Consider the following 25,018-nt stretch of genomic DNA (forward strand, 5'->3'; position numbering starts at 1 on the left):
AAGAAGGTGAAGAAGAAGAAGATGGTGGAAAAGATGAAGAAGAAGGTGAAGAAGCTGAAGAAGAAGAAGGTGAAGAAGAAGAAGCTGAAGAAGAAGCTGGTAAAGAAGGTGAAGAGGATGAAGAAGGTAAAGAAGATGAAGAAGGTGAAGATGAAGAAGAAGGTGAAGAAGCTGAAGAAGAAGGTGAAGAAGAAGAAGTAGAAGAAAAAGCTGAAGAAGAAGAAGAAGTTGAAGAAGAAGAAGCTGAAGAAGAATAGGAATAAGAAGAAGAAGGTGAAGAAGAAGAAGTAAAAAATGTGAAGAAGAAGATGGTGGAAAAGAAGGTGAAGAAGCTGAAGGTGAAGAAGCTGAAGAAGGTGAAGGTGAAGAAGAAGCTGAAGAAGGTGAAGAAGAAGAAGCTGAAGGAGAAGAAAATGGTAAAGAAGGTGAAGAGGAAGAAGGTAAAGAAGATGAAGAAGGTGAAGATGAAGAAGGTGAAGAAGAAGAAGAAGAAGGTAAAGAAGTAGAAGGTAAAGAAGAAGAAGAAGGTAAAGAAGTAAAAGAAGGTGAAGAAGAAAAAGAAGCTGAAGAAGGTGAAGAAGAATAGGAATAAGAAGAAGAAGGTGAAGAAGAAGATGTAAAGAATGTGAAGAAGAAGATGGTGGAAAGGAAGGTGAAGAAGCTGAAGGTGAAGAAGCTGAAGAAGGTGAAGGTGAAGAAGAAGCTGAAGAAGGTGAAGAAGAAGAAGCTGAAGGAGAAGAAAATGGTAAAGAAGGTGAAGAGGAAGAAGGTAAAGAAGATGAAGAAGGTGAAGATGAAGAAGGTGAAGAAGAAGAAGGTAAAGAAGTAGAAGGTAAAGAAGAAGAAGAAGGTGAAGAAGAAGAAGGTAAAGAAGTAAAAGAAGGTGAAGAAGAAGAAGAAGCTGAAGAAGGTGAAGAAGAATAGGAATAAGAAGAAGAAGGTGAAGAAGATGTAAAGAATGTGAAGAAGAAGATGGTGGAAAAGAAGGTGAAGAAGCTGAACGTGAAGAAGCTGAAGAAGGTGAAGGTGAAGAAGAAGCTGAAGAAGGTGAAGAAGAAGAAGCTGAAGGAGAAGAAAATGGTAAAGAAGGTGAAGAGGAAGAAGGTAAAGAAGATGAAGAAGGTGAAGATGAAGAAGGTGAAGAAGAAGAAGAAGAAGGTAAAGAAGTAGAAGGTAAAGAAGAAGAAGAAGGTGAAGAAGAAGAAGGTAAAGAAGTAAAAGAAGGTGAAGAAGAAGAAGAAGCTGAAGAAGAATAGGAATAAGAAGAAGGTGAAGAAGATGTAAAGAATGTGAAGAAGAAGATGGTGGAAAAGAAGGTGAAGAAGCTGAACGTGAAGAAGCTGAAGAAGGTGAAGGTGAAGAAGAAGCTGAAGGAGAAGAAAATGGTAAAGAAGGTGAAGAGGAAGAAGGTAAAGAAGATGAAGAAGGTGAAGATGAAGAAGGTGAAGAAGAAGAAGAAGAAGGTAAAGAAGTAGAAGGTAAAGAAGAAGAAGAAGGTGAAGAAGAAGAAGAAGAAGGTAAAGAAGTAAAAGAAGGTGAAGAAGAAGAAGGTGAAGAAGAAAGTGAAGAAGAAGAAGGTTAAGATGAAGAAGAAGGTGAAGAAGGAGGAGGAGAAAAAGAAGGTGAAGAAGAAGAAGAAGGTGAAAGGAAGGAGAAGAAGTAGAAGGAGGAGAAGAAGAAGAAGAAGGTGAAGAAGAAGGAGGAGGAGAAGGAGAAGAAGGATGCTGCTGCACTGAGGCGGGGCCACAAGGACAGACCTGGGTGAGGTAATCGATGAGCGCCAGGTGAGCCTTCTCCAGTTCTGCCCCCGACAGGGCCGGCAGAGGGTTGGGGTAGTGCAGCTGCTTGCGGTAGTCGGACGGCAGCAGGTCCGGGTACAGGCCGATCACGTGTGTGGGATCTTTGGGATGTGGAACATATAGCTTTGTGTTTATTTACAACAGTTTTTTTCAACCTTTTTTTGAGGCAAGGCACATTTTTGTCATGAAAAAATACTGAGTCACACCACCAGCAGAAATGTCAAAAAAATGTAACTCCACCAGGTCGTTGTGCCTTATTTTGAGTTTGCTGGTGTCTTCCTGTGTATAATGCTTTCGTTCTCGTCTTGCGCTGTTATTTTGGTGGCCATACCTGTTTTGTTGGTGTTTTTCCTGTAGCAGTTTCATGTCTTCCTTTGAGCGCTATTCCGCGCACCTGCTTTGTGTTAGCAAGCGAGGCTATTTACGTTGTTGCTATCCTTTGTGAGGACACTGTTGATTGTCGTGTCCCGTACGGATGTACATTGTGTAAGTTTTTGCTGTCGTCCAGCATTCTGTCTCTGTTTACTTTGTAAGGCAATTCAGTTTGACATTTCGTTCATTTCCTGTTCTCAATTTATTCCAATACACTCTGTAAGTATTTTGAAGTGTACTTTTTTTTAATCCATAGTCATGTTTAAAGCAGCTAGTATTTTCCCATGTACTGTGTTTTCTAGTGACATCCTTGCTTTTATCTTATGTCCGCTAGTAAACTCTTTGTTTTGTGTTAAGCTGTTTTGGCCAGTTCTTTATCTGTTTTGAAGAAGCAGCCGCGCTCCTTTCTGGGCGAGAGGGGCTGTTTATCCCTTTACATAAGCAGATTCTTTTTGTTAGGATTTCCTCCTCTTCTTGCTGATGCTATTATCGCATTGCAAGGGCTGGTCTCCTCAAGCTTTAGTAAAAAATAATAAAATAAAAAAATAATAATGGAATAAAAAAGAAAATTTGGAATAAAAAAAGACATAACATACATCCATAAACGTGGACGCATGTGAACAAGTGCAATATATTTATCTGTACAGTAATCTATTTATTTATTTATTTATTTATATATGTTTAAATATATTTATCTATTATATATATATATATGTATATAATTATTTATATATATTTATTTAATAATGTATGCACCTTATTGCTTTTTTATCCTGCACTAAGATGAGCTTATGTAACGAAATTTCATTCTTATCTGTGCTGTAAAGTTCAAATTTGAAGGACAATAAAAAGGAAGTCTAAATATAAGTATAAAACTTGGCCAAGTACTATTATCAGGATGCTTTATCATCGTCCATTCTTTAACAAGTACAAGACACATAAGAACTGAAATTACATTGGGACTGTTACATTGGACCACCTGAAAGGATGAGGGCCTCCCACCTGTGCCGAGTTTGGCGAACACCTGCATGGAGTCATCAAATCTCTTCTGGCAGAACAGGTTGAAGGCATAAAGGTTCTGGATGTGGTGGATCTGCTGCTTCTTATCACCGTCTGAATCGTCCTTCATCTTCTGGTAGAGAAAAACAAACAACCCCTGCAGTACTCTTTGTTTTGTTGGTCGTCATCATCTTCCAGCCGTGACGGCCGACATTCCGAATGAAATAGTTTGACTCGACTCAAGGTCGTGAGGACTACAATAAAAAGGGGTATACTCACTGCCAGCTGAAGAGCAAGTTCGAACTGTTTGTCCTGGAGGAGCTGGCGGATCTGCGTGGCGATGGACACGGGCACCAGGCGCCACACAAAGTGGTTGCTGGCCACGTACACGATATTTGGCCTGGCAAAGAAGAAAACGATATTAGTAGGGGTCGAAACGTTGCGTAATTATGAGATGGAAACCATCCAGGTGAACCAGTGCCAGCAGGATCAGGAAAGTGAGCATTTTTTGGGAAAAAGAGAGGAAAACTGACAAAAAAAAAAGAGGAACATTTCTATCAGCACAGGAAAGCCCCAAAATAAAATGTTGAAAATTAAGACTACACTTCCTGCAATTGGGTGCATTTCTACACTATATTTATTTCGATTTATTCTCATCTACCAACATCAGTATGAGCTAAAATGTTTTGCCATCTCATCGAACTGAACAAAGGCTGTGAAAATTGTGTATTCGATGTGAGAGGTGACACTCTTTATTTTTGTTGTTGGCCAAACCGTTGTACTGAACCAAGAGAATAACAAAGTTTGCTTATTAGAAAAATTGTGTATTCGATGTGAGAGGTGACACTCTTTATTTTTGTTGTTGGCCAGACTGTTGTACTGAACCAAGAGAATAACAAAGCTTGCTTATTAGACAATTGTGTATTCGATGTGAAAGGCGACACTCTTTATTTTTGTTGTTGGCCAGACTGTTGTACTGAACCAAGAGAATAACAAAGCTTGCTTATTAGACAATTGTGTATTCGATGTGAAAGGCGACACTCTTTATTTTTGTTGTTGGCCAGACTGTTGTACTGAACCAGGAGAAGAACAAAGCTTGCTTATTAGACAATTGTGTATTCGATGTGAGAGGTGACACTCTTTATTTTTGTTGTTGGCCAAACTGTTTTACTGAACCAAGAGAATAACAAAGCTTGCTTATTAGATAATTGTGTATTCGATGTGAGAGGTGACACTTGTTATTTTTGTTGTTGGCCAAACTGTTGTACTGAACCAAGAGAATAGCAAAGATTGCTTATTAGACTTCATCTTCATTCGCTAAACTGCTGTTTTATTTTGATATCAAAAAGTAAACACAAGGTTTTTTCATGTCACAAAAGGTATTACTTCAAAAACTATTCATGTGACACATCATTTTGTTAATGTTTTATTGTGTATAGTTAATTTCTGAGAAAAAAAGAGGAAAATTGATAGTAAGAGGAACATTTTTATCAGCACAAAGTGCTACCAACAAGCCCGGAAAGAACACTTAGAAAATCAAGACTATAATTCCTGCAATTGGGTGCATTTCTACACTATATTTATATAGATTTATCCTCATCTACCAACATCGATACGAGCTAAAATGTTTTGCCATCTTATCGAACTGAACAAAGGCTGTGAAAATCATGTATTCGATGTGAGAGGTGAAACTCAACATTTGTGTTGTTGGCCAAACTGTTTTACTGAACCAAGAGAAGAACAAAGTTTCCTTATTAGACAATTGTGTATTCGATGTGAGAGGTGACACTCTTTATTTTTGTTGTTGACCATGAATTGATTAACGTGGACCCCGACTTAAACAAGTTGAAAAACGTATTCGGGTGTTACCATTTAGTGGTCAATTGTATGGAATATGTACTGTAGTGTGCAACCTACTAATAAAAGTTTCAATCAATCAATCAAGACCAAATTGTTGTACTGAACCAAGAGAAGAACAAAGCTTGCTTTATAGAATTGTGTATTCGATGTGAGAGGCGACACTCTTTATTTTTGTTGTTGGCCAAACTGTTGTACTGAACCAAGAGAAGAACAAAGCGTGCTTGTTAGACAATTGTGTATTCGATGTGAGAGGTGACACTCGTTATTTTTGTTGTTGACCATGAATTGATTAACGTGGACCCCGACTTAAACAAGTTGAAAAACTTATTCGGGTGTTACCATTTAGTGGTCAATTGTATGGAATATGTACTGTAGTGTGCAACCTACTAATAAAAGTTTCAATCAATCAATCAAGACCAAATTGTTGTACTGAACCAAGAGAAGAACAAAGCTTGCTTTATAGAATTGTGTATTCGATGTGAGAGGTGACACTCTTTATTTTTGTTGTTGGTCAAACTGTTGTACTGAACCAGGAGAAGAACAAAGCTTACTTATTTGACTTCATCTTAATTCGCTAAACTGCTCTATGTTTTATTTTGATATCAAAAAGTAAACACAAGTTTTTTTCAAATTACTTGTGTTTTTTTCATGTCAAAAAAGGTATTACTTCAAAAAACATTCATGTGACACATCATTTTGTTAATGTTTTATTGTGCATGGTAATTTATGAGGAAAAAAGAGGAAAACTGATAATAAGAGAAACATTTTTATCAGCACAAAGTGCTGCCAACAAGCCCTGAAAGAACATTTCAAAAATCAAGACTACATTTCCTGCAATTGGGTGATTTTCCACACTTTTACCTTTAGATTTATTCCTCTTTTGACTGCCTTTTTGACACCTAAATATCAACATATAACATAGCAGAGAATGTTTCGTTTTTAGAAGAAATTTTAGTAACATTATTATCGAAAAAAAACCCCAAAAAACATTCTATAACATACACGCAAGAGCAACCCATAAGAGGAAAGAACGAGAGAGAGAGACGACAACACGAGCAGCAGCGCGTGCAACCCGGAAGAGAGCGAGAGGCAGACGCAGACAACGGGAAGGCTGAAAAGCAACATGCAAAAGACTTTTGTTTTTTGAAAAATAAAAGAAGTCTACACCTGCTCAAAATGCATGTCCTTCCTTGGTGGTCCCTGGAACCCGCAAGACGACGGTTTGAGTCTTTCACAGCAGCACTTACCAGTGAGTTGCCTCTATTTTTTAAATTGTATTTATTTACTAGCTAGCTGGTCTCGATTTGCTCAACATTTTTTTTAAATTCTAAGAGAGACAAAACTCAAATAGAATTTGAAAATCCAACAAAATGTTTTAAAGACTTGGTCTTCACTTGTTTAAATAAATAAATTTATTTTTTTTACTTTGCTTCTTATAACTTTCAGACACTTTTAGACAAAAAATACAACCTTAAAAATGATTTTAGGATTTTTATACACATATACCTTTTTACCTTTTTAATTCCTTCCTCTTTTTTCCTGACAATTTAAATCAATGTTCAACTGAATATGGGTTGAAAATGATTTGCAAATCATTGTATTCCGTTTATATTTACATCTAATACAATTTCCCAACTCATATGGAAACAGGGTTTGTAAAATCAAAACCGGAGCAGTTATTAAAACTCTTTCTCAAGTTTTAATCAGAAGGGTTCAATCTCTCTCCTGTGCCAGTTTGAAGGCGAAACAACAAGCGCGCTCAGAGGAGATAATGTTTGAAAAAAGGTGACGGGTTTTTACAAAACGTTTGTTTTGAAGGGGTAATTGCCAACTTCCTGCTGATTTTTGCTGAAGGATGTCAATTATTAAAATGTAGGTCTAAGTAAGACCTACATAGAGTCCTGATATGTGTGTCCAGTTTGGTGAGTTTTGAAGCATTTTAAGGGGGTCAAATTACAGATCAAAGAGGCAAAAATGACATTTTTTAGGAAACTTTTGTTTTGAAGGGGGATTTGCAAACTTCCTGTTGATTTTTGCTGAAGGATGTCAGTGTATGAAATCTAGGTCTAAGTGAGACCTACATAGAGGTTTTTGTTTCATTCCTCACGGAAGTTACAAGCAGTTTTGTCTGTGTTTTTTCCTAGGGGGAGCGATAGAGCGCAATTTTCGTCAGTCCTGATGTGTGTGTTACATTTGGTGAGTTTTGAAGCATGTTAAGAGGGTCAAATTACAGATCAAAGAGGCGGCGCTATAATAATAATAATAAAACCTTAGAAATACAATAGGGTCCTCTGTCCCAAAGGGACATTCGGTCCCTAATTATCGATAACCGGGATACAGTTTTTCAGCGGCTCACCCAGCCGACGTGATGAACCGAGGTCTCTGCAGCTCCACGCTCTGCACCAACAGCCTGGGCTCCAAGGTCCTGATCTCCACGTAGCGAGGTAGCACTGCGATGATGTACGGAGGCTGGTGCTCTGAAGATAGCACAATGAAATATGACTGAAACTTCTTTTATAGAAGTGCTAGGTCTATTTGGACAAGTGCCACCAGTCGGCGGCTACTTACCCATCGCTATGGGGATGTCCGTCCAGTTCAAAGCACATTTTTGGGTGCAAACCCCCTCTTCGTTTAGGACCACGGTGAGGTCGTCCTGTCCGACGGCGACCTTCCCATCGGCCAGAGGGGCGACCAGCGGCTCCAACTGTTTCCCTGTGGGGAAGAGTTCCTTGATGGAGCCACGACCATCCATCTACAGGGAAAAAAACAACAACAAAAACACACTTTTTTTCACTTTGAACAATAATTTGGACTGCATGTCACAAGGGCAGTCACGGCTTTTGCCCCGGTTGGCGTGGTTAAATTTTAACCCCGCTACTTTTTAATGAATATTTTTAATTAGTGTGTTACTTCAAATATCTGGCATAATGTAGTTGAAATACGTTTCATATGAGAGCAGTCTGCACCGGACCGAACAGCAGGACATTATTACCTGTAACTCTTTATAACTCCTTGTGCAGATCTGAATGTTCATTATTTAAATGTTGACCTTAGTTTGAAGCAAAGGTGCTAAAAATAATCGCCACATTTGACCAGGAGTGTTTTAAAGCAGCTGTTGTGGGAGTAGCATATGTGTGTGTGCTCCTTTAAGAATGGCAGTATGTGGGCTGCGTGATGAGTAAGTGAGTGGGCAAGTTAAAAGGAAAATGTAGCTCCCTTTGACCACGTGGTGATTTATCAAACACCAGAGCAGAAATGTTGTAATAGTGCTGATGAGTCCATCGTAAACAAGAGCAGAGCAGCAACGTTTAAATGCGCATGGAAAGGTAATAAAATACAGCTGTTACCATTTCATGGAGATGGTAAAGTTTGGCAGGACGTTGCCTACAGCCACTGCTGTTAATGCCAGCGTTTTAAGACGCAGTGTTAATTACAGACCCTGGTAGTTACTTGCATTTAGTGGAATAGAGGAGTTAATCGGATCGTTTGCATCAGGGGGGGTTCAAACTACGGCCAGCAGGCCAGTTGCGGCTCGCCAGCACCGTATAAATACATACATACATGTATGCATACTTTTACTTTGAAAATCATTTTTTTCCCTGAAAATCAACTTTTACCTTGAAAATCATTTTTTTCTTGAAAATCAACTTTTTGTAACCTGGGTGACAAAACCTCATTAAATATCCTTTCAAAACCCCATTGAATATTCTTTCTAATTAAATCTCCCTATTTAAATATCATTTTATTTAAATATCCTTTCAAAACCCCCTTGAATTTTATTTCTAGTTAAATATATTTTTATTTGAATATCATTTTACTTAAATATCCTTGACCTATTGTGGGAAGCATAAAATCCGGTAGTGGGCTGCTTCCAGGAAGAGCGAGAGGGACGTTGCTGCAGGAGCCAACTACTAAAGCCGTGGGTCGACGTGCGAGTGTTTAAGTGTGATTTATCTGCGGAATTGGCCATGTTGGATGGCGAGCTAGAGCCTGAAGCTTTATGCCTGGAACCGAACCGACCGAACTGAATCCACCCAACCGAGCCCCGGGCGGGTAGGAGGCTCCTCAGCAGCCGCTCTGTTTTTTCCCTTTTGGTTTTCCATAAACGCAACATGTTCATTTCTGCCCTCCTGAACTTTCACATTTACCCTGTTACCTTGACTAAAACCCCTCTGGACTCTGCCACCACAACGTGGACTTTGCGAGGTCCTTTAATGAACTGTCGTGTTGCGCTTATACCATCTTTGGTAAAAACAAGGACTGAATCAAGTACTGTATCACATTGTAAATATTGAACCTTCTGTAATTTATGTTGAAAATGTCAATGGCCATTCGAATTTACATGTTGTTTATTTTTCCTATAATTCTTTAATATAATTTGGTACCATTTAAACTTAAAACCCGTGTTCGGTCTTCATTACTCTCCATTCCTAGAGCTGAATTTAGTTTCTTCTGATCTAGTCCAGTTATATAATGCATTGTTTACTTAACATTTGTACAGCGCTTTACTTAAGTAACATACAGGCTACATTTTACCTTGAAAATCATTTTTTTCCTTGAAAATCACCTTGAAAATCCTTTTTTTTCTTGAAAATCACCTTTTACCTTGAAAATCCTTTTTTTCGTTGAAAACCAACTTCCATCCATCCATCCATTTTCTACCGCTTATTCCCTTTTGGGGTCGCTGGCGCCTATCTCAGCTACAATCGGGGGGAAGGCGGGGTACACCCTGGACAAGTCGCCAACTCATCGCAGGGCCAACACAGATAGACAGACAACATTCACACTCACATTCACACACTAGGGCCAATTTAGTGTTGCCAATCAACCTATCCCCAGGTGCATGTCTTTGGAGGTGGGAGGGGCCTATCCCCAGGTACATGTCTTTGGAGGTGGGAGGGGCCTATCCCCAGGTACATGTCTTTGGAGGTGGGAGGGGCCTATCCCCAGGTGCATGTCTTTGGAGGTGGGAGGAAGCCGGAGTACCCGGAGGGAACCCACGCATTCACGGGGAGAACATGCAAACTCCACACAGAAAGATCCCGAGCCTGGATTTGAACCCAGGACTGCAGGACCTTCGTATTGTGAGACAGACGCACTAACCCCTCTGCCACCGTGAAGCCCTGAAAACCAACTTTTACCTTGAAAATCCTTTTTTACCTTGGTAATCAAAATATTTTCAAGGTAAAAGTAGATTTTCAAAGACAAAAATATGTTCAAGGTAAAACCAACTTTTAACTTGAACATATTTTTGTCTTTGAAAATCTACTTTTACCTTGAAAATATTTTGATTACCAAGGTAAAAAAAGGATTTTCAAGGTAAAAGTTGATTTTCAAAGAAAAATTATTTTCATGGTAAAAGTTGATTTTCAAGGAAAAAAAATATTTTCAAGGTAAAAGTTGATTTTCAAAGAAAAAATGATTTTCAGGGTAAAAGTTGATTTTCTAGGAAAACAATTATTTTCAAAGTAAAAGTTGATTTTCATGACAAAAAAATTATTTTCAAGGAAAAACATGTATACATACATGCATGTATGTACACATACATATACATACATACATGTATGTACGTATGTATACATAAATACATGTATGTATACACACATGTACATGTATACACGCATGTATGTATACATACATGTACATATGCATGTATGTATACATACATGTATGTATACATACATGTATGTATGCATACATACATGTATGCATACATACATGTATGTATGCGCACGCACACGCGTATTTCAGTATATATATATATATATATATATATATATATATATATATATATATATATATATATATATATGTTTTGATTGGATTATCCAGAGAATAGCGCTCGATACCGTGGTAGAGCGCAATATGTAGGTGTGGGAAAAATCACAAGACTACTTCATCTCTACAGAACTGTTTCATGAGGGGTTCCCTCAATCATCAGGAGATTTTTTTTTTAATCTCCTGATGATTGAGGGAACCCCTCATGAAACAGTTCTGTAGAGATGAAGTAGTCTTGTGATTTTTCCCACACCTACATACATATATATATATATATACACATATATATATATCTCACGGAGGCCATCTAATCTCTACAAGCCTGTTTTGCAGGCTTCCCTGCTCTTCAGGGGAACACACACACACGCATATATATATATGTATGTATGTATATATATAAAATTATATATATATATATATATATATATATATATATACACTTTACATGCAGCCGGCTGTGGTCCCCAGTCGAATGTTGGACATCCCTGGTTTATAGTATTGCATCACTGACATTGTCAACAAAGTGAACTCTACCATCTTTGATACAGCTCTTGCATTGGATGTGTATTTGTGTTTGCTGAGTGGATAGCACACGGGTAAACACGCCTACCCGAATAAGGTAGTAGTCTCTTTTGAAGCCGACACAGATGGAGTTCTCGCACCACGCCATGGACTTTGGAATATCTGGAGCCCCAAAGTCGCCCTGACGGACAAGACGGGGAAATAAAAGATGATTGAAGCCCAAACTTAAATAATATGGCGAGAGTGTAACTGAGGCGTATTGTCTTTTACCTGCAGCTCGTGGAACTCTCGGTCTTTCCAGTAATAAAGCTGGAGCTTCTTTTTCACCGCAACACACATTCTCAGTGTTTCCTCTCCTGAGCTGCTTTGCTGGAAACAACACGGAACAAATGACATAATAGTCGCGTGAAAAGGAGAAGTTGCAGTCGGACTACTATTAGGGTTATTGTTCTAGCAATTCTCTAAATCTGCTAGTATAATAACCAGTGTGCACGTAATGACGTGCCTGCTGTGCAATGCAATAATTGACAGCATGTATACACACTTATCAGTAGCCTCTGTAATATTTGCTTTAATGAGTATATTGAATATATGAGCTGTGTTAGGGAGAGGAGTTACAATGCACAACATCTATTTGTCGCGGTCTAAACAAAAGTAAGAGAAACAGTGTTTGTTTCATGTTTGGTTGCTAATAATGATGCAGTACGGGGAGTAACAACTGCAGCGCCAAGATGGCAGAATATCTGGTGGCGTTGCTGGATGCAGATATATATACTGTAGGTATTGAGTTCAGCTGTGGGGACAGGAAGTTTACTCGACTGAACTTATTTACACCTTATGAAAGCCCTCACAATGAATACCGTATTTCCTGGAATTGCCGCCAGGTCGCTAATTAATTTCAAACCTCTTCTCACTCCAGCGCTTACCAAAGGCATGCGGTAAAGGCAAGCATGCGCTAATTATTTCAAAACCTCTTCTCACTCCGGCGCTTACCAAAGGCATGCGGTAAAATTTAGGCCTGCGCTTGTAAATTTGAGTGTGATGTAAGGATACCATCATGAAAAGCACATTTAATTAGAAAAAAACGTTATTATGGTCTTACCATTACTTATAAATGAAGTCCATGCGCAGCTCCTTCTGATCAAAAGCATCGATAACTTGTTTAAAGAAGTTTTCCTTATCTTTCTTCAGTTTTAAAAGTCTCTCTGTCTCGATGGAGATCTTCCTTTATTACCTCGTGCTTCGATTGAAAGTCCAGTTTAGAAAACTGTTTTATTTTAGATGTGTAATCCTCCATGTTAAAAGTGCAAGCGAGAGGAAAAAATAAACGATCGCTGCTTGTCACTTCTTCTGCAGCCGAGTAGTCGCAAAAAAAGATCAATAGCGCCCTCTAACACCAGGAGGCGGGAGTTTTTTGATTGATTGATTGAAACTTTTATTAGTAGATTGCACAGTACAGTACATATTCCGTACAATAGACCACTAAATGATAACACCCGAAAAAGTTTTTCAACTTGTTTAAGTCGGGGTCCACATTGGTAGTCATTTAATGACTCATATTTGACACACGCAGCTACGGTATATTAATAAAACATAGCGGCTTACTGTTCTTTTTAGCATATTCAATAGCTTGGACCTTAATTCCTACTGAATAGCTCTTAATCTTCTTCCCTTTATGGGATTTCAAATTATTGAAATCAGCCTCCTCCATTTTGAAAATGATGACAGGGGAAGCGTCACTCGTGACGTGACGAGTTTGACCAGGTGGAAATTCTAGGCATATGGTAATTAATTGGCGAAATGAGTTTGACCCGGCGGAAATTCTAGACATGCGCTAATAAAAATAATATTTTGCGAAACGAGTTTGACCTGGCGTTAATTCTGAGCCGGCAGTAATGCTAATGCTAAAGAGGCTGATTTCAATCATTTGAAATCGCATAAAGGGAAGAAGATTAAGAGCTATTCAGTAGGATTTAAGGTCCAAGCTATTAAAAAAGCTAAAAAGAACAGTAAGCCGCTATGTTTTATTAATATACCGTAGCTGCGTGTGTCAAATGTGAATCATTAATTGACTACCAATGTGGACCCCGACTTAAACAAGTTGAAAAACTTTTTCGGGTGTTACCGTTTAGTGGTCAATTGTATGGAATATATACAGTACTATGCAATCTACTAATAAAAGTTTCAATCAATCAATCCAAAAACTCGTTAATCCGTTAATTATTTTGCGAAACGAGTTGACCTGGCAGTAATTCTAGGCAGGCGCAAACTATATACCCGGCGGCAATTCAAGGAAATACGGTATCTGAATATGTTGGTTCTTTTGGACCAATATGACACTCGACACCCGTCGCTGTGTATTTACAAATGTCTTTTATTTTTGTCTTCTTCTCAGTCTCTGATGCTTTTCAGCAGTCTTTATCGCATTGCCTTTTTCTTGTGCTTTTCAGCAGCATGTGTGTTGCTTATCCACTCCCCGTCAGCCCCGCTCGTTGTCTCCGACGCTGCTAATAAAGAGACAGGTGATGAGATAACTCGTTCCAGCTGAGATATCTCCTAACCTGTCAGTTGCTTCACATGCCCTGCCCACAGGGAACGCGTGGACCACGGCCCTTCCACATGCGTCCAACGTCAGATTCAGGCCGGGCAGCCGTCCGTCCGGCCGTACCCCCCCCCCCCGTAGAGGGGCTAGAGAGGAAGGCAAGGTACCACCGGGTTATCGGTGCGTTGGCATCCTTCATGCGGTGGAGCCACTGGAGCGGTTTGTGGTCCGAGCAGAGACTGAAGGCGTGCCCTAACAGGGAGTACCGGAAGGCCCCGACTGCCCACCGGATGGCGAGGCATTCCCTCTCCACCGTACTGTACCTCACCTCCCGGTCCGAGAGATTTCGGCTGATGTACAGGATGGGGCGGTCAACGCTCTCCACCCGCTGGGATAGCACCGCCCCCAGTCCCCGACCTGACGCGTCTGGCTGCAGACAGAAAGGGATGGTGAAGTCAGGCATGCGCAGTGCCGGCTCCTCACAGAGTCCTGATTTTACCGGTTCGAACACCCGCTGGCACTGCGCCGTCCACTGGACCAGCTCTGGCGCACCCTTTCCGGTGAGGTCAGTCAGTGGGCTGGTCAGGTCCGCAAACCGGGGAATACACCGTCGGTAATACCTTGCCATACCCAAAAACTGCCTCACCTCATTTTTTGTCTTGGGGGTGGACAGGCTGCGATCGCCGCCGTCTTGTCTAACTGCGGCCGCACCTGATCAAGTGGTACCCCAGATACTGTACTTCCTTCGCCGGGTTGGCGGCGAGCCCCGCCCGCCTCAGAGACTCGCCGCATGTGATCTTCCCAGCTGCTGCTCTGGATGATAACATCATCCAGGTAAGCTGCTGCGTGTGCCGCTTGAGGGCGCAGCACTCGGTCCATGAGGCGCTGGAACGTGGCCGGCGCATCGAACAAACCAAACGGATGTGTCACTTCCGGAGTGGAAAAGGCCGTTTTTTTCCCGGGACTCTGGTGATATGGGAATCTGCCAGTAGCCCTTGGTTAAATCCAGTGTCGTGAAAAAACGAGTAGTGCCTAACCAATCCAGGAGCTCGTCGACCCGAGGCACTGGGTAAGCGTCGAAACGTGACATTTCATTCACCTTGCGGTAATCCACACAAAAGTGCACGGACCCATCCTTCTTCCCTACCAGAACGATGGGGCTGCACCACGCACTGTGGGACACTTCTATTACCCCCAATTCCAGCATGGTTTTTAATTCTTCCCGAACTACTTTACACTTGTGTTCGGGAAGCCTGAATGGACGAGATCGCACCGTAACACCCGGGCTGGTCTCAATATGATGGTGAATGAGGTTCGTGCGGCCGGGCCGAGAGGAGAACACATTAGAAAAGTGCAGCTGCAGCTTAGCAACATCCGCTTTCTGCGCTAACGTGAGCTGGTTGTCAAAGGGGACAACTCCTCTTCCTCCCTCACTACCGTCATCATGAAAACAGGCTCCGCCTCCTTCCATGCCTTCAGTAGGTTTAGATGGTAAATTTGGGTGTCTCCACCCCGGTCAGAGCGCCGAACCTCGTAGTCCACATCACCCACTTGCTGTGTGACCTCAAAAGGTCCTTGCCACTTTGCTAGTATTTTCGAGCTGGATGTTGGGAGTAATACAAGTACTTTTTCCTCCCGGTGAAAATTTCCTTAGCTGGGTCCCCTTGTTATACGCCCAGCTGTTGCCGTTGCTGGGCGTGGAGCAAATTCTCACGTGATAAGTGTCCCACCGTGTGGAGTTTTGCTCGAATGTCCATAACGTACTGAATTTTGTTTTTACTGGAGCCCGAACCCTCCTCCCAGCTTTCCTTAATTAGGTCCAGCACTCCGCGCGGCCTCTTGCCGTATAAAAGCCTAGGGAGGCCTGAGGTACCTCCCGCATTGCAAACATTAGGGGATCCAGCCATTTATCCCAATTTGGTTTGTCCTTGTGCGTGAACTTACGGATCATGGTTTTCAGTGTCTTTTTTAACCGTTCCACCAGCCCATCTGTTTGTGGGTGGTACACACTGGTGCGGATGGCTTTAATTCCCTGTAACCCATATAGTTCCTTTACCGTGCGTGACATAAAAGACGTGCCTTGGTCAGTCAGAATCTCTTTCGGGATTCCGACTCCGGAGATGACCTGAAACAGGGCTTGCGCCACACCCTTGGCAGAGAAGGAGCGCAGGGGCACTGCTTCGGGGTAACGCGTTGCGTAATCCACCAGGACTAACACAAAGCGATAACCCCGTGTGCTCGGGTGAAATGGTCTGATGAAGTTTATCCCAATCCTCTCGAATGGGACCTCCATGAGCGGTGATGGGCGCAAGGGCGCCTTCGGGACGGCCGCCACCAACGGCGCACGTCCGTCCGGATGCCTGGCCATGACCTGATTGAGTGTTTTATCGTATCCCATGTGGCCAGACATGGGATTACAATGCGCCGCTCACCAACAACTGGGTGGATTCCTCTCCAGTTTGAGTGTCACGGCACACTTTGTATACCCTGTTTCCAACAATTGAAAAGTGGGGGTGTACCCTCCCTTTCCCTGGGCGCACCAGTTGACCATCGATGTAATCCACCTGGTCCCAGGCCGCGCGCAAAGTTTCATCACGGGACTGCTCAATCCCCCGCCGGTTCCCGCTCGGCAGTGCCGGATGAACCCCCGTCGCCACTGAGAACTGCGCTGATATTCCCCTGTCCTACTGTCCGTTAACGCACCCCCACACATTGGGTCACAAGCTGGTGAAAGCCAGGCCAATTGGTCCCTAAAATTATGGGGTGCGTCAGGTGCACGCTTACGGCAACCTTAACACTATGCTTTTGTCCCTTATACCAAATCTCTACTGGCACAATAGGATACGCGTGCACATCCCCATGTATACACCTAATTCGCCCCTGTGGCGCATGCCTCAACTCCCCGGGTCGAACCAGGTTCTGGTGGATCATGGACTGTTTGCAACCCAAATCCACCATGGCCCGGTATGTACTCCCTTGTACCATTACCGGGACGCAATACATCTCCCCTGTATCGGGAGAGGGTGCTGGAGGGCCGGCAACCCGCATCACCTGTCCGATCTCCATCATGGAGCACTCTCGTCTCACGTGACCGGGCTGCCTACACCTCCAGCATACCTGCCCTGGTGTCCGAAGTGCCGTCTGCGGGGGAAGCCCCCTCTCACAGCGCCGGAACCCTGGAAATAAAGAGTAGAGGAGAGATCATATCTCCGGCCCCAACCCTTTTGAGGAGTCTGGTGGATGCGGTGTCTTGGGCTGGTGACTCGTCGCCGATACCTCCGCCAGCACTTGCCCGAGTGCCTCCAGGGGAGTTGGAGCCGACATTTTTCTTCTTTTTTTTCTCCCCTTTTTGGTCCAACCCTGGTTGGGCGCCAATTGTAGAAGTCTCCTTCTCGTTGCGTTCTTTTGGACCAATATGACACTCGACACCCGTCGCTGTGGATTTACAATTGTCTTTTATTTTTGTCTTCTTCTTCTCAGTCTCTGATGCTTTTCAGCAGTCTTTATCTTGTTGCCTTTTTCTTGTGCTTTTCAGCAGCATGTACACTCCCCGTCAGCCCCGCTCATGGTCTCCGACGATGCTAATTAAGAGACAGGTGATTAGATAACTCGTTCCAGCTGAGATATCTCCTCACCTGTCAGTTGCTTCACAGCCAGCTCCTGCACATGACCTGCCCACAGGGAACGCGTGGACCACGCCCCTTCCACAGTTGTCTCATGTCAGGTCATTATCTATATCAGTGTTTATCAACCGCTTTGTGCCGTGAGATACAGTCTGGTGTGCCGTGGGAGATGATCTAATTTCACCTCTTTGGGTTCAAATGATTTTGTATATATCCTGAGCTGAGTGAGAAGTTCTACATCTTAGTGTCCGAGTGAGGAACCAACCTGCAGGTCACAGACGAAAAGCGTGGCTCCTTTGGCTTTGGACAGGACTGTGATCTGCTGGAAGGTCAGGAGGTCGTGGACGTGGATGTTGTTCTCTGCGGGACAACTTGGGTCAGGGTGTAAACCACACGGCACAACGAGGTTTCCAAGGAGAGGACTTACCCAGGAGACTGACCAGTATTTTGTACTGCGAGACGACATAAAGCTGTGGGAGAGGCGAGAGTTTTTGCCAATGAAGATGGAGATTGCGTTCAAGTACTTTGCGGCGCCATTACCTGCTGGATCTTCTTTGAAAAGTTCTTGTTGGATTTCTCCAGTGTGACTTCAAAGAGGTTGGTGGCTAAAGGATAGAAAAAAAGGTTCATCACACGTTTTTAAAGGCCTCTTCAAAGCTGGGGGCGTCTTAAAACCCTTGTGTAATGTTCATATTGTTGTTACTCAGCCAGCGTTTGTGGGTCTGATGGACCCCTTGCATTTTGTGGCTTTTAATGCCTCACAATCAAACTGTTTTTTGTTAAATTACTGAAAAGATGTTTACCTTATCACAATAAACATCTGTTCAGTATTTGAACATAAAAGTGTTTGATTGTGAGGCATTAAAAGCCACAAAATGCAAAGGGTCCGTCATTCCAATTGTCAAATCAACGTCAAAACCCAACATTGATTAAACGTCAAAAAGCATGTTGTTTCAACGTTGTATTTGTGTTGTAAAATATTAATTGGGAAATGACCAAAATTCAATGATCAAATCGTCAGAACCCGAATTGATTAAACGTCGTCAAAAAGCATGTTGTTTCAACGTTGTATTTGTGTGGTAGAATATTGGTTGGGAAATGACCAAATTTCAAAAGTAGAATCAACGTCACAAACTGACATTGATTAAACGTTGTCAAAAGGCATGTTGTTTTAATGTTGTAGAATATTGGTTGGGAAATTACCTACATTCAATGTTAAATCAACATCAGAAGTCGGCATTGATTAAACGTTGTCAAAAGGCATGTTGTTTCAATGCTGTAAAATATTGGCTGGGAAATGACCAAATTTCAATGATAAAAATCGACGTCACAACCTAACATTGATTAAACGTCGTCAAAAAGCATGTTTTAACGTTGTATTTGTGTTGTAGAATATTGGTTGGGAAATGACCAAATTTCAACGGTCAGATCAACGTCACAACCAAACATTGATTAAATGTTGTCAAAAAGCATGTTGTTTTCATGTTGTAGAATATTGGTAGGGAAATGACCAAAATTCAATGTTAAATCAACGTCAGAACTCGGCATTGATTTAACGTTGTCAAAAACCATGTTGTTCCAATTTTGTATTTGTGTTGTAGAATATTGGTTGGGAAATGACCAAATTTCAATGGTCAAATCAACGTCAGAACCCAACATTGATTAAAGGTTGTCAAACAGCATGCTGTTTCAATGTTGTATTTGTGTTGTAGAATATTGGTTGGGAAATGACCAAATTTCAACAGTGGAATCAACGTCACAAACTGACATTGATTAAACGTTGTCAAAAGGCATGTTGTTTTAATGCTGTAAAATATTGGTTGGGAAATGACCAAATTTCAACATAAAATCGACGTCACAACCTAACATTGATTAAACGTTGTCAAAAAGCATGTTGCTTTAACGTTGTATTTGTGTTGTTGAATATTGGTTGGGAAATGACCAAATTTCAACGGTCAAATCAACGTCACAACCCAACACTGATTAAATGTTGTCAAAAAGCATGTTGTTTTCATGTTGTAGAATATTGGTTGGGAAATGACCAAAATTCAATGTTAAATCAACGTCAGAACTCGGCATTGATTTAACGTTATCAAAAACCATGTTGTTCCAACATTTTATTTGTGTTGTACAATATTGGTTGGGAAATGACCAAATTTCAATGGTCAAATCAACGTCAGAACCCAACATTGATTAAACTTCGTCAAAAAGCATGTTGTTTTAACGTTGTATTTGTGTTGTAGAATATTGGTTGGGAAATGAGCAAATTTCAACGGTCAAATCAACGTCACAACCCAACACTGATTAAATGTTGTCAAAAAGCATGTTGTTTTCATGTTGTAGAATATTGGTTGGGAAATGACCAAAATTCAATGTTAAATCAACGTCAGAACTCGGCATTGATTAAACGTTGTCAAAAACCATGTTGTTCCAACGTTGTGTTTGTGTTGTAGAATATTGGTTGGGAAATGACCTAAATTCAATGTTAAATCAACGTCAGAACTCGGCATTGATTAAACGTTGTCAAAAAGCATGTTGTTCCATCGTTGTATTTGTGTTGTAGAATATTGGTTGGGAAAATGACCAAAATTCAATGTTAAATCAACGTCAGAACTCGACATTGATTAAACGTTGTCAAAAAGCATATTGTTTTAATGTTGTAGAATATTGGTTGGGAAAATGACCAAAATTCAATGTTAAATCAACATCAGAACTCGACATTGATTAAACGTTGTCAAAAAGCATGTTGTTCCAATGTCAGATTTGAGTTGTTTAACGTCAGGACCTAATCAACCAGCTCTCAACGTTGTTTCAATGTCTCGTGTCTGCTGGGATGGGACTCCCATCAGCCGCCTCTTGAAATAGTTTGTTTTATCTTTAGAATCCTACACACAAAAAGAGTGTGTTCTTGTCTCCCATAATGATAGGCAGAATTCCAAAGAAAAGAAAAGTGCAGTTCCCTTTTAACAAGCACAAAAAATAATCATTTTCATACAGTAAGTGGTGTCAGGTACCTGCATCTTTTTTAATCCTGTAGAGAAGGAGATGTCCGGGCTTGGTTCCGACGAGCAGCCAGTCCTCTGTGGAAGAAAGATCACACATTTAAGCACTTTTCATCGTAGACGTGCTCCAAAAGCGTACTTAAGCTTCCTTGATGCATTATTGGTGTTAACGCATTGAAATCAAAAAGGACGTGCTGTATAGAAGTTATCACACAACTGGGAAGACAAAAGCTGTCTTACATCTAATCAAGCAAAATGCTTGTAAAACTCCAATGTGTGCGATGGGAGGCGACATGGAGGTGTCGATTTAATTGACAGCCACAGGAAGACCTTGCCCTGACCCGAGATCTACAAAGCGGAGAGGAAGCAGGACCCTACACCCCCCCAGGCACCTTTTCTTTGAAGTGTTTGTGGTCGAGTGCAACAGCAGTTTATGACCCCCTCTCCCCATAGAAGCTATGTAATCAGGGAAAGTCCAAATATAAGAGGATACGTGAAACTTATTCGTCAGCACGTGGGTGACACTGTACGAGGGTATAGGTGGACGCGCTCTCCTCATTGAGCCAAATTGAATCCTGTCTCTGTTTAATTCCTTGCTTCTTGTCTGTTTAATAGATGTCATCGGTGTTTGAACCTGACACCTGGGACGCAGATTTGTTTTGTTTTTAAATAACCCTGCCTTCACTGGGTCAGAATTTCGGTTTGCTTGGTTTTTTTTTCCGATTATCGCTTTCCGTCAGTGTTTTTAGGGACCGAGGACCCAATTGTATTTCTAAGGTTTTATTATTATTATACCCCCGCCTCTTTGAGCTGTAAATTGACCCCTTTAACATGTTACAATACTCACCAAATTTGACACACATCAGGACTGGCGAAAATTGTTATCATTTAAAAAAAAAACAACCCAAAACTCAAAATTGCGCTTTAGCGCCCCCTAGGAAATAACACAGACAAAACTGCTTGTAACTTCCTTTAGGAATGTCGTAGAAACATGAAACAAAAACTTTTATGTAGGTCTGACTTAGCCCTAGATTTCATACACTGACATGCTTCGGCAAAACTCAACAGGAAGTTGACAAAAACCCCTTCAAAGCAAAAGTTTCCTAAAAAATGTAATTTTAGCCTCTATGAGCTGTAATTTGACCCCCTTAAAAATGCTTCAAAACTCACCAAACTGGACACACACATCAGGACTGGCGGGAATTGCGATCTAATAAAAAAAACAAAAAAACCCCAAAACTCAAAACTGCGCTCTAGCGCCCCCTAGGAATAAAACACAGACAAAATTGCTCCTTGGAAGAAAACACAGACAAAACGGCTTGTAACTTCCTTTAGGAATGTCGTTGAAACATGAAACACAAACTTTTATGTAGGTCTGACTTAGACCTAGATTTCATACACTGACCTCCTTCAGCAAAACTCAACAGGAAGTTGACAAAAACCCCTTCAAAGCAAAAGTTTCCTAAAAAATGTAATTTTAGCCTCTATGAGCTGTAATTTGACCCCCTTAAAAATGCTTCAAAACTCACCAAACTGGACACACACATCAGGACTGGCGAAAATTGCGATTTAATAAAAAAAAAAAATAAATAAAAACTTAAAATTGTGCTCCAGCGCCCCCTAGGAATAAAACACAGACAAAACTGCTCCTAGGAAGAAAACACAGACAAAACTGCTTGTAACTTCCGTTAGGAATGTCATAGAGACATGAAACAAAAACTTCCATGTAGGACTGACTTAGACCTTGATTTCATACACTGACATGCTTCAGCAAAACTCAACAGGAAGTTGACAAAAATCCCTTCAAAACAAAAGTTTCCTAAAAAATGTAATTTTAGCCTCTTTGAGCTGTAATTGGACCCCCTTAAAATGCTTCAAAACTCACCAAACTGGACACACACATCAGGACTGGCGGGAATTGCGATCTAATAAAAAAAACAAACCCCAAAACTCAAAATTGCGCTCTAGCGCCCCCTAGGAATAAAACAAAGACAAAACTGCTCCTTGGAAGAAAACACAGACAAAACTGCTTGTAACTTCCGGTAGGAATGTCGTAGAGACATGAAACAAAAACTTCTATGTAGGTCTCACTTAGACCTAGATTTCATACACTGACATGCTTCAGCAAAACTCTACAGGAAGTTGACAAAAACCCCTTCAAAACAAAAGTTTCCTAAAAAATGTAATTTTAGCCTCTTTGAGCTGTAATTTGACCCCCTTAAAAAGCTTCAAAACTCACCAAACTGGACACACACATTAGAACTGGTGAAAATTGCGATCTAATTAAAAAAAAAAAAAAACAACTTAAAATTACGCTCTAGCGCCCCCTAGGAATAAAACACAGACAAAACTGATCCTAGGAAGAAAACACAGACAACTGCTTGTAACTTCCGGTAGGAATGTCGGAGAGCAGGGGTCGGGAACCTTTTTGGCTGAGAGAGCCATGAAAGCCAGATATTTCAAAATGTATTTCCGAGAGAGCCATATCATATTTTTTAACACTGAATACAACTAAATGCGTGCATTTTTAAGTAAGACCAACATTTTTAGAGTATAATAAGTCTCTTATTCTTTTTAATAACATTGTTATTCTGAAGCTAACCAATAATAAATCAAATGTCATGTCTGTTGATCATGTTTTTGTTTGGCCATGTGCTGTTTGTCCTTTGGACTCTTTAAGTTCCTGTTTTTTCCACTCCCTTGTCTGGTTTCCTTGGTTACTCATTTTGCCCACCTGTCTCTGGTGGACAAAATGCCGGCTCACCTGCTTCCCGAGCACTAATCAGAGGCAGTATTTAAGCTCGTCTTTGCCAGTCAGTCGCCCTGGCTTCAATGTGATCTTTTCTTGCTCTGTGCTGACTTGTTTCATGCCTTGCCATAGTTTCGTGCTTCATGCCGTGCCAAGTAAGTTTTGTTTGACTTATGTTCATAGTCTGTTTATGCGTTAGCTTTGTTCCTTAGCCCAAGTTGTGCCTCCACTGTGAGGGATTTTTGTTTGTATCTTTTTTTAGTTAAAATTAAATCATGTTTTTACCTAAATGCCCGAGTAGTCCGTCTGCCTTCCTGGGAGAACGACCCTGCAGCAAGCTCCGACCCCCCCATTGTGACATAAAATACTTCTTACCATTAATGCGACTTCTTGAACAGGTGCGGTAGAAACGGATGGATGGATTTAAATGCATGAGAATGTTTTATATTTTGCACGTTATTTTTAGCACTGCGATTGCCAGCGAAATTATTCATAATCATCGCGTTAAGCAATGTCAGCTAAGATTTATCTGAGAGCCAGATGCAGTCATCAAAAGAGCCACATCTGGCTTTAGAGCCATAGGTTCCCTACCCCTGTCGTAGAGACATGAAACAAAAACCTCTATGTAGGTCTCACTTAGACCTACATTTTAATAATTGACATCCTTCAGCAAAAATCAACAGGAACAAAAGTTTTGTAAAAACCCCTCACCTTTTTCCAAACATGATGGGTGACAGAAATAAGCACCAGTGTGACCCCAGGATGCAGGGAAGGTAGGTAATGTGCAGGGAAAGATATGTTAAATGGGTAAAGGCAGGAAACACCAGCAAAAGTCGGTCCCGTCCATCGCTGCTTGCAGCTTTATTATTATTATTAAAACGCTCACAAAAAAGTGAGACCCCAAAAATGACCGGGGACCCCATTTTTACGACTTGATGGGGCCCCATTTTGGGAAAATCTAGTGTTTATGGAGGTTTAACTCACCCCAGGCCGCCAGACAGTCAATCTGGAGAGGAAGTTTTTCCAAAATAGGCACCGGCTCATAGGCGTCGTGCATCTTCTTCACCCTGAGGCGGTACCGACCTTCGCGTTTACGAGCCCGCCGTGAGAGGACACTTGCCCGGGGAGATATGGCTGACCTGCCGCTGCCAAAACAAGCGAGTGCTAGCTAGCTCGCTAGCTAAGACGTCGCCGTCTTGAAGCATCCCATTCGCCCCACTTTCACCTCAAGCCGACTCACAAACGCAGTCCAAGAAGTTATTTGGTGAAATAAAACAACTGCGAGTCGAGTTAAAGCGACGTCGGAGTCGGAAGCGACATAAACTTTAGCGAGCCATGCTAGCTTGAAGCTACTTCCCGCCTCTGGTCAGCTGACTGGAGCTGCGCGCGACGATATTTTGACAACCACGTGACTTACGTCATCTCGCTCACGAGGAGCGTTTTTTTTTTTTAATTATTATTATTATTATTTTTTTTTTATTGAAGAACAAACGTACATTTAAAATACCCTCAATTGTCCATAAAAAAATATTAAAGTAAATACAGTATTATTTGGTCAAATAAGACGACTGTGAGCCGAGTTAAAGTGACGTCAGAGTCGGAAGTGACCTAAACCAGGGGTTTCAAACTCATTTTAAATCGGGGGCCACCTCCCAAGTGGGCCAGACTGGTAAAATCCCAGCACGATAACTCGGTTGGTAGAGTGGCCGTGCCAGCAACTTGAGGGTTGAAGGTTCGATTCCCGCTTCCACCATTCTAATCACTGCCGGTGT

General features: G+C 41.4%; 1 protein-coding gene across 2 annotated transcripts in view; it reads right to left on the reverse strand.

Annotated features, from left to right (window-relative positions):
- Nucleotides 1–24,637, reverse strand: part of vps39 (VPS39 subunit of HOPS complex) — a 56,328-nt gene extending 31,691 nt beyond the window's left edge. The window contains exons 1-12 of one of the 2 annotated variants that reach the window (XM_061886909.1): nucleotides 24,231–24,637; nucleotides 20,510–20,575; nucleotides 18,036–18,100; nucleotides 17,923–17,965; nucleotides 17,761–17,855; nucleotides 11,601–11,699; nucleotides 11,419–11,511; nucleotides 7,599–7,782; nucleotides 7,387–7,507; nucleotides 3,450–3,570; nucleotides 3,174–3,300; nucleotides 1,758–1,900 (exon numbers count right to left, since the gene is read on the reverse strand). In XM_061886909.1, coding sequence (XP_061742893.1) covers nucleotides 1,758–1,900; nucleotides 3,174–3,300; nucleotides 3,450–3,570; nucleotides 7,387–7,507; nucleotides 7,599–7,782; nucleotides 11,419–11,511; nucleotides 11,601–11,699; nucleotides 17,761–17,855; nucleotides 17,923–17,965; nucleotides 18,036–18,100; nucleotides 20,510–20,575; nucleotides 24,231–24,303 — 1,230 coding nt within the window. In that variant the 5' untranslated portion in view covers nucleotides 24,304–24,637. Of the gene's footprint in view, nucleotides 1–1,757; nucleotides 1,901–3,173; nucleotides 3,304–3,449; nucleotides 3,571–7,386; nucleotides 7,508–7,598; nucleotides 7,783–11,418; nucleotides 11,512–11,600; nucleotides 11,700–17,760; nucleotides 17,856–17,922; nucleotides 17,966–18,035; nucleotides 18,101–20,509; nucleotides 20,576–24,230 lie in introns of both variants that reach the window. The other variant, XM_061886908.1, reaches the window with a different exon arrangement.
- Nucleotides 24,638–25,018: the final 381 nt, after the last annotated feature.

This window comes from Nerophis ophidion, linkage group LG24 (genome assembly GCF_033978795.1).
Source record: "Nerophis ophidion isolate RoL-2023_Sa linkage group LG24, RoL_Noph_v1.0, whole genome shotgun sequence".
Lineage (NCBI taxonomy): Eukaryota > Metazoa > Chordata > Actinopteri > Syngnathiformes > Syngnathidae > Nerophis > Nerophis ophidion.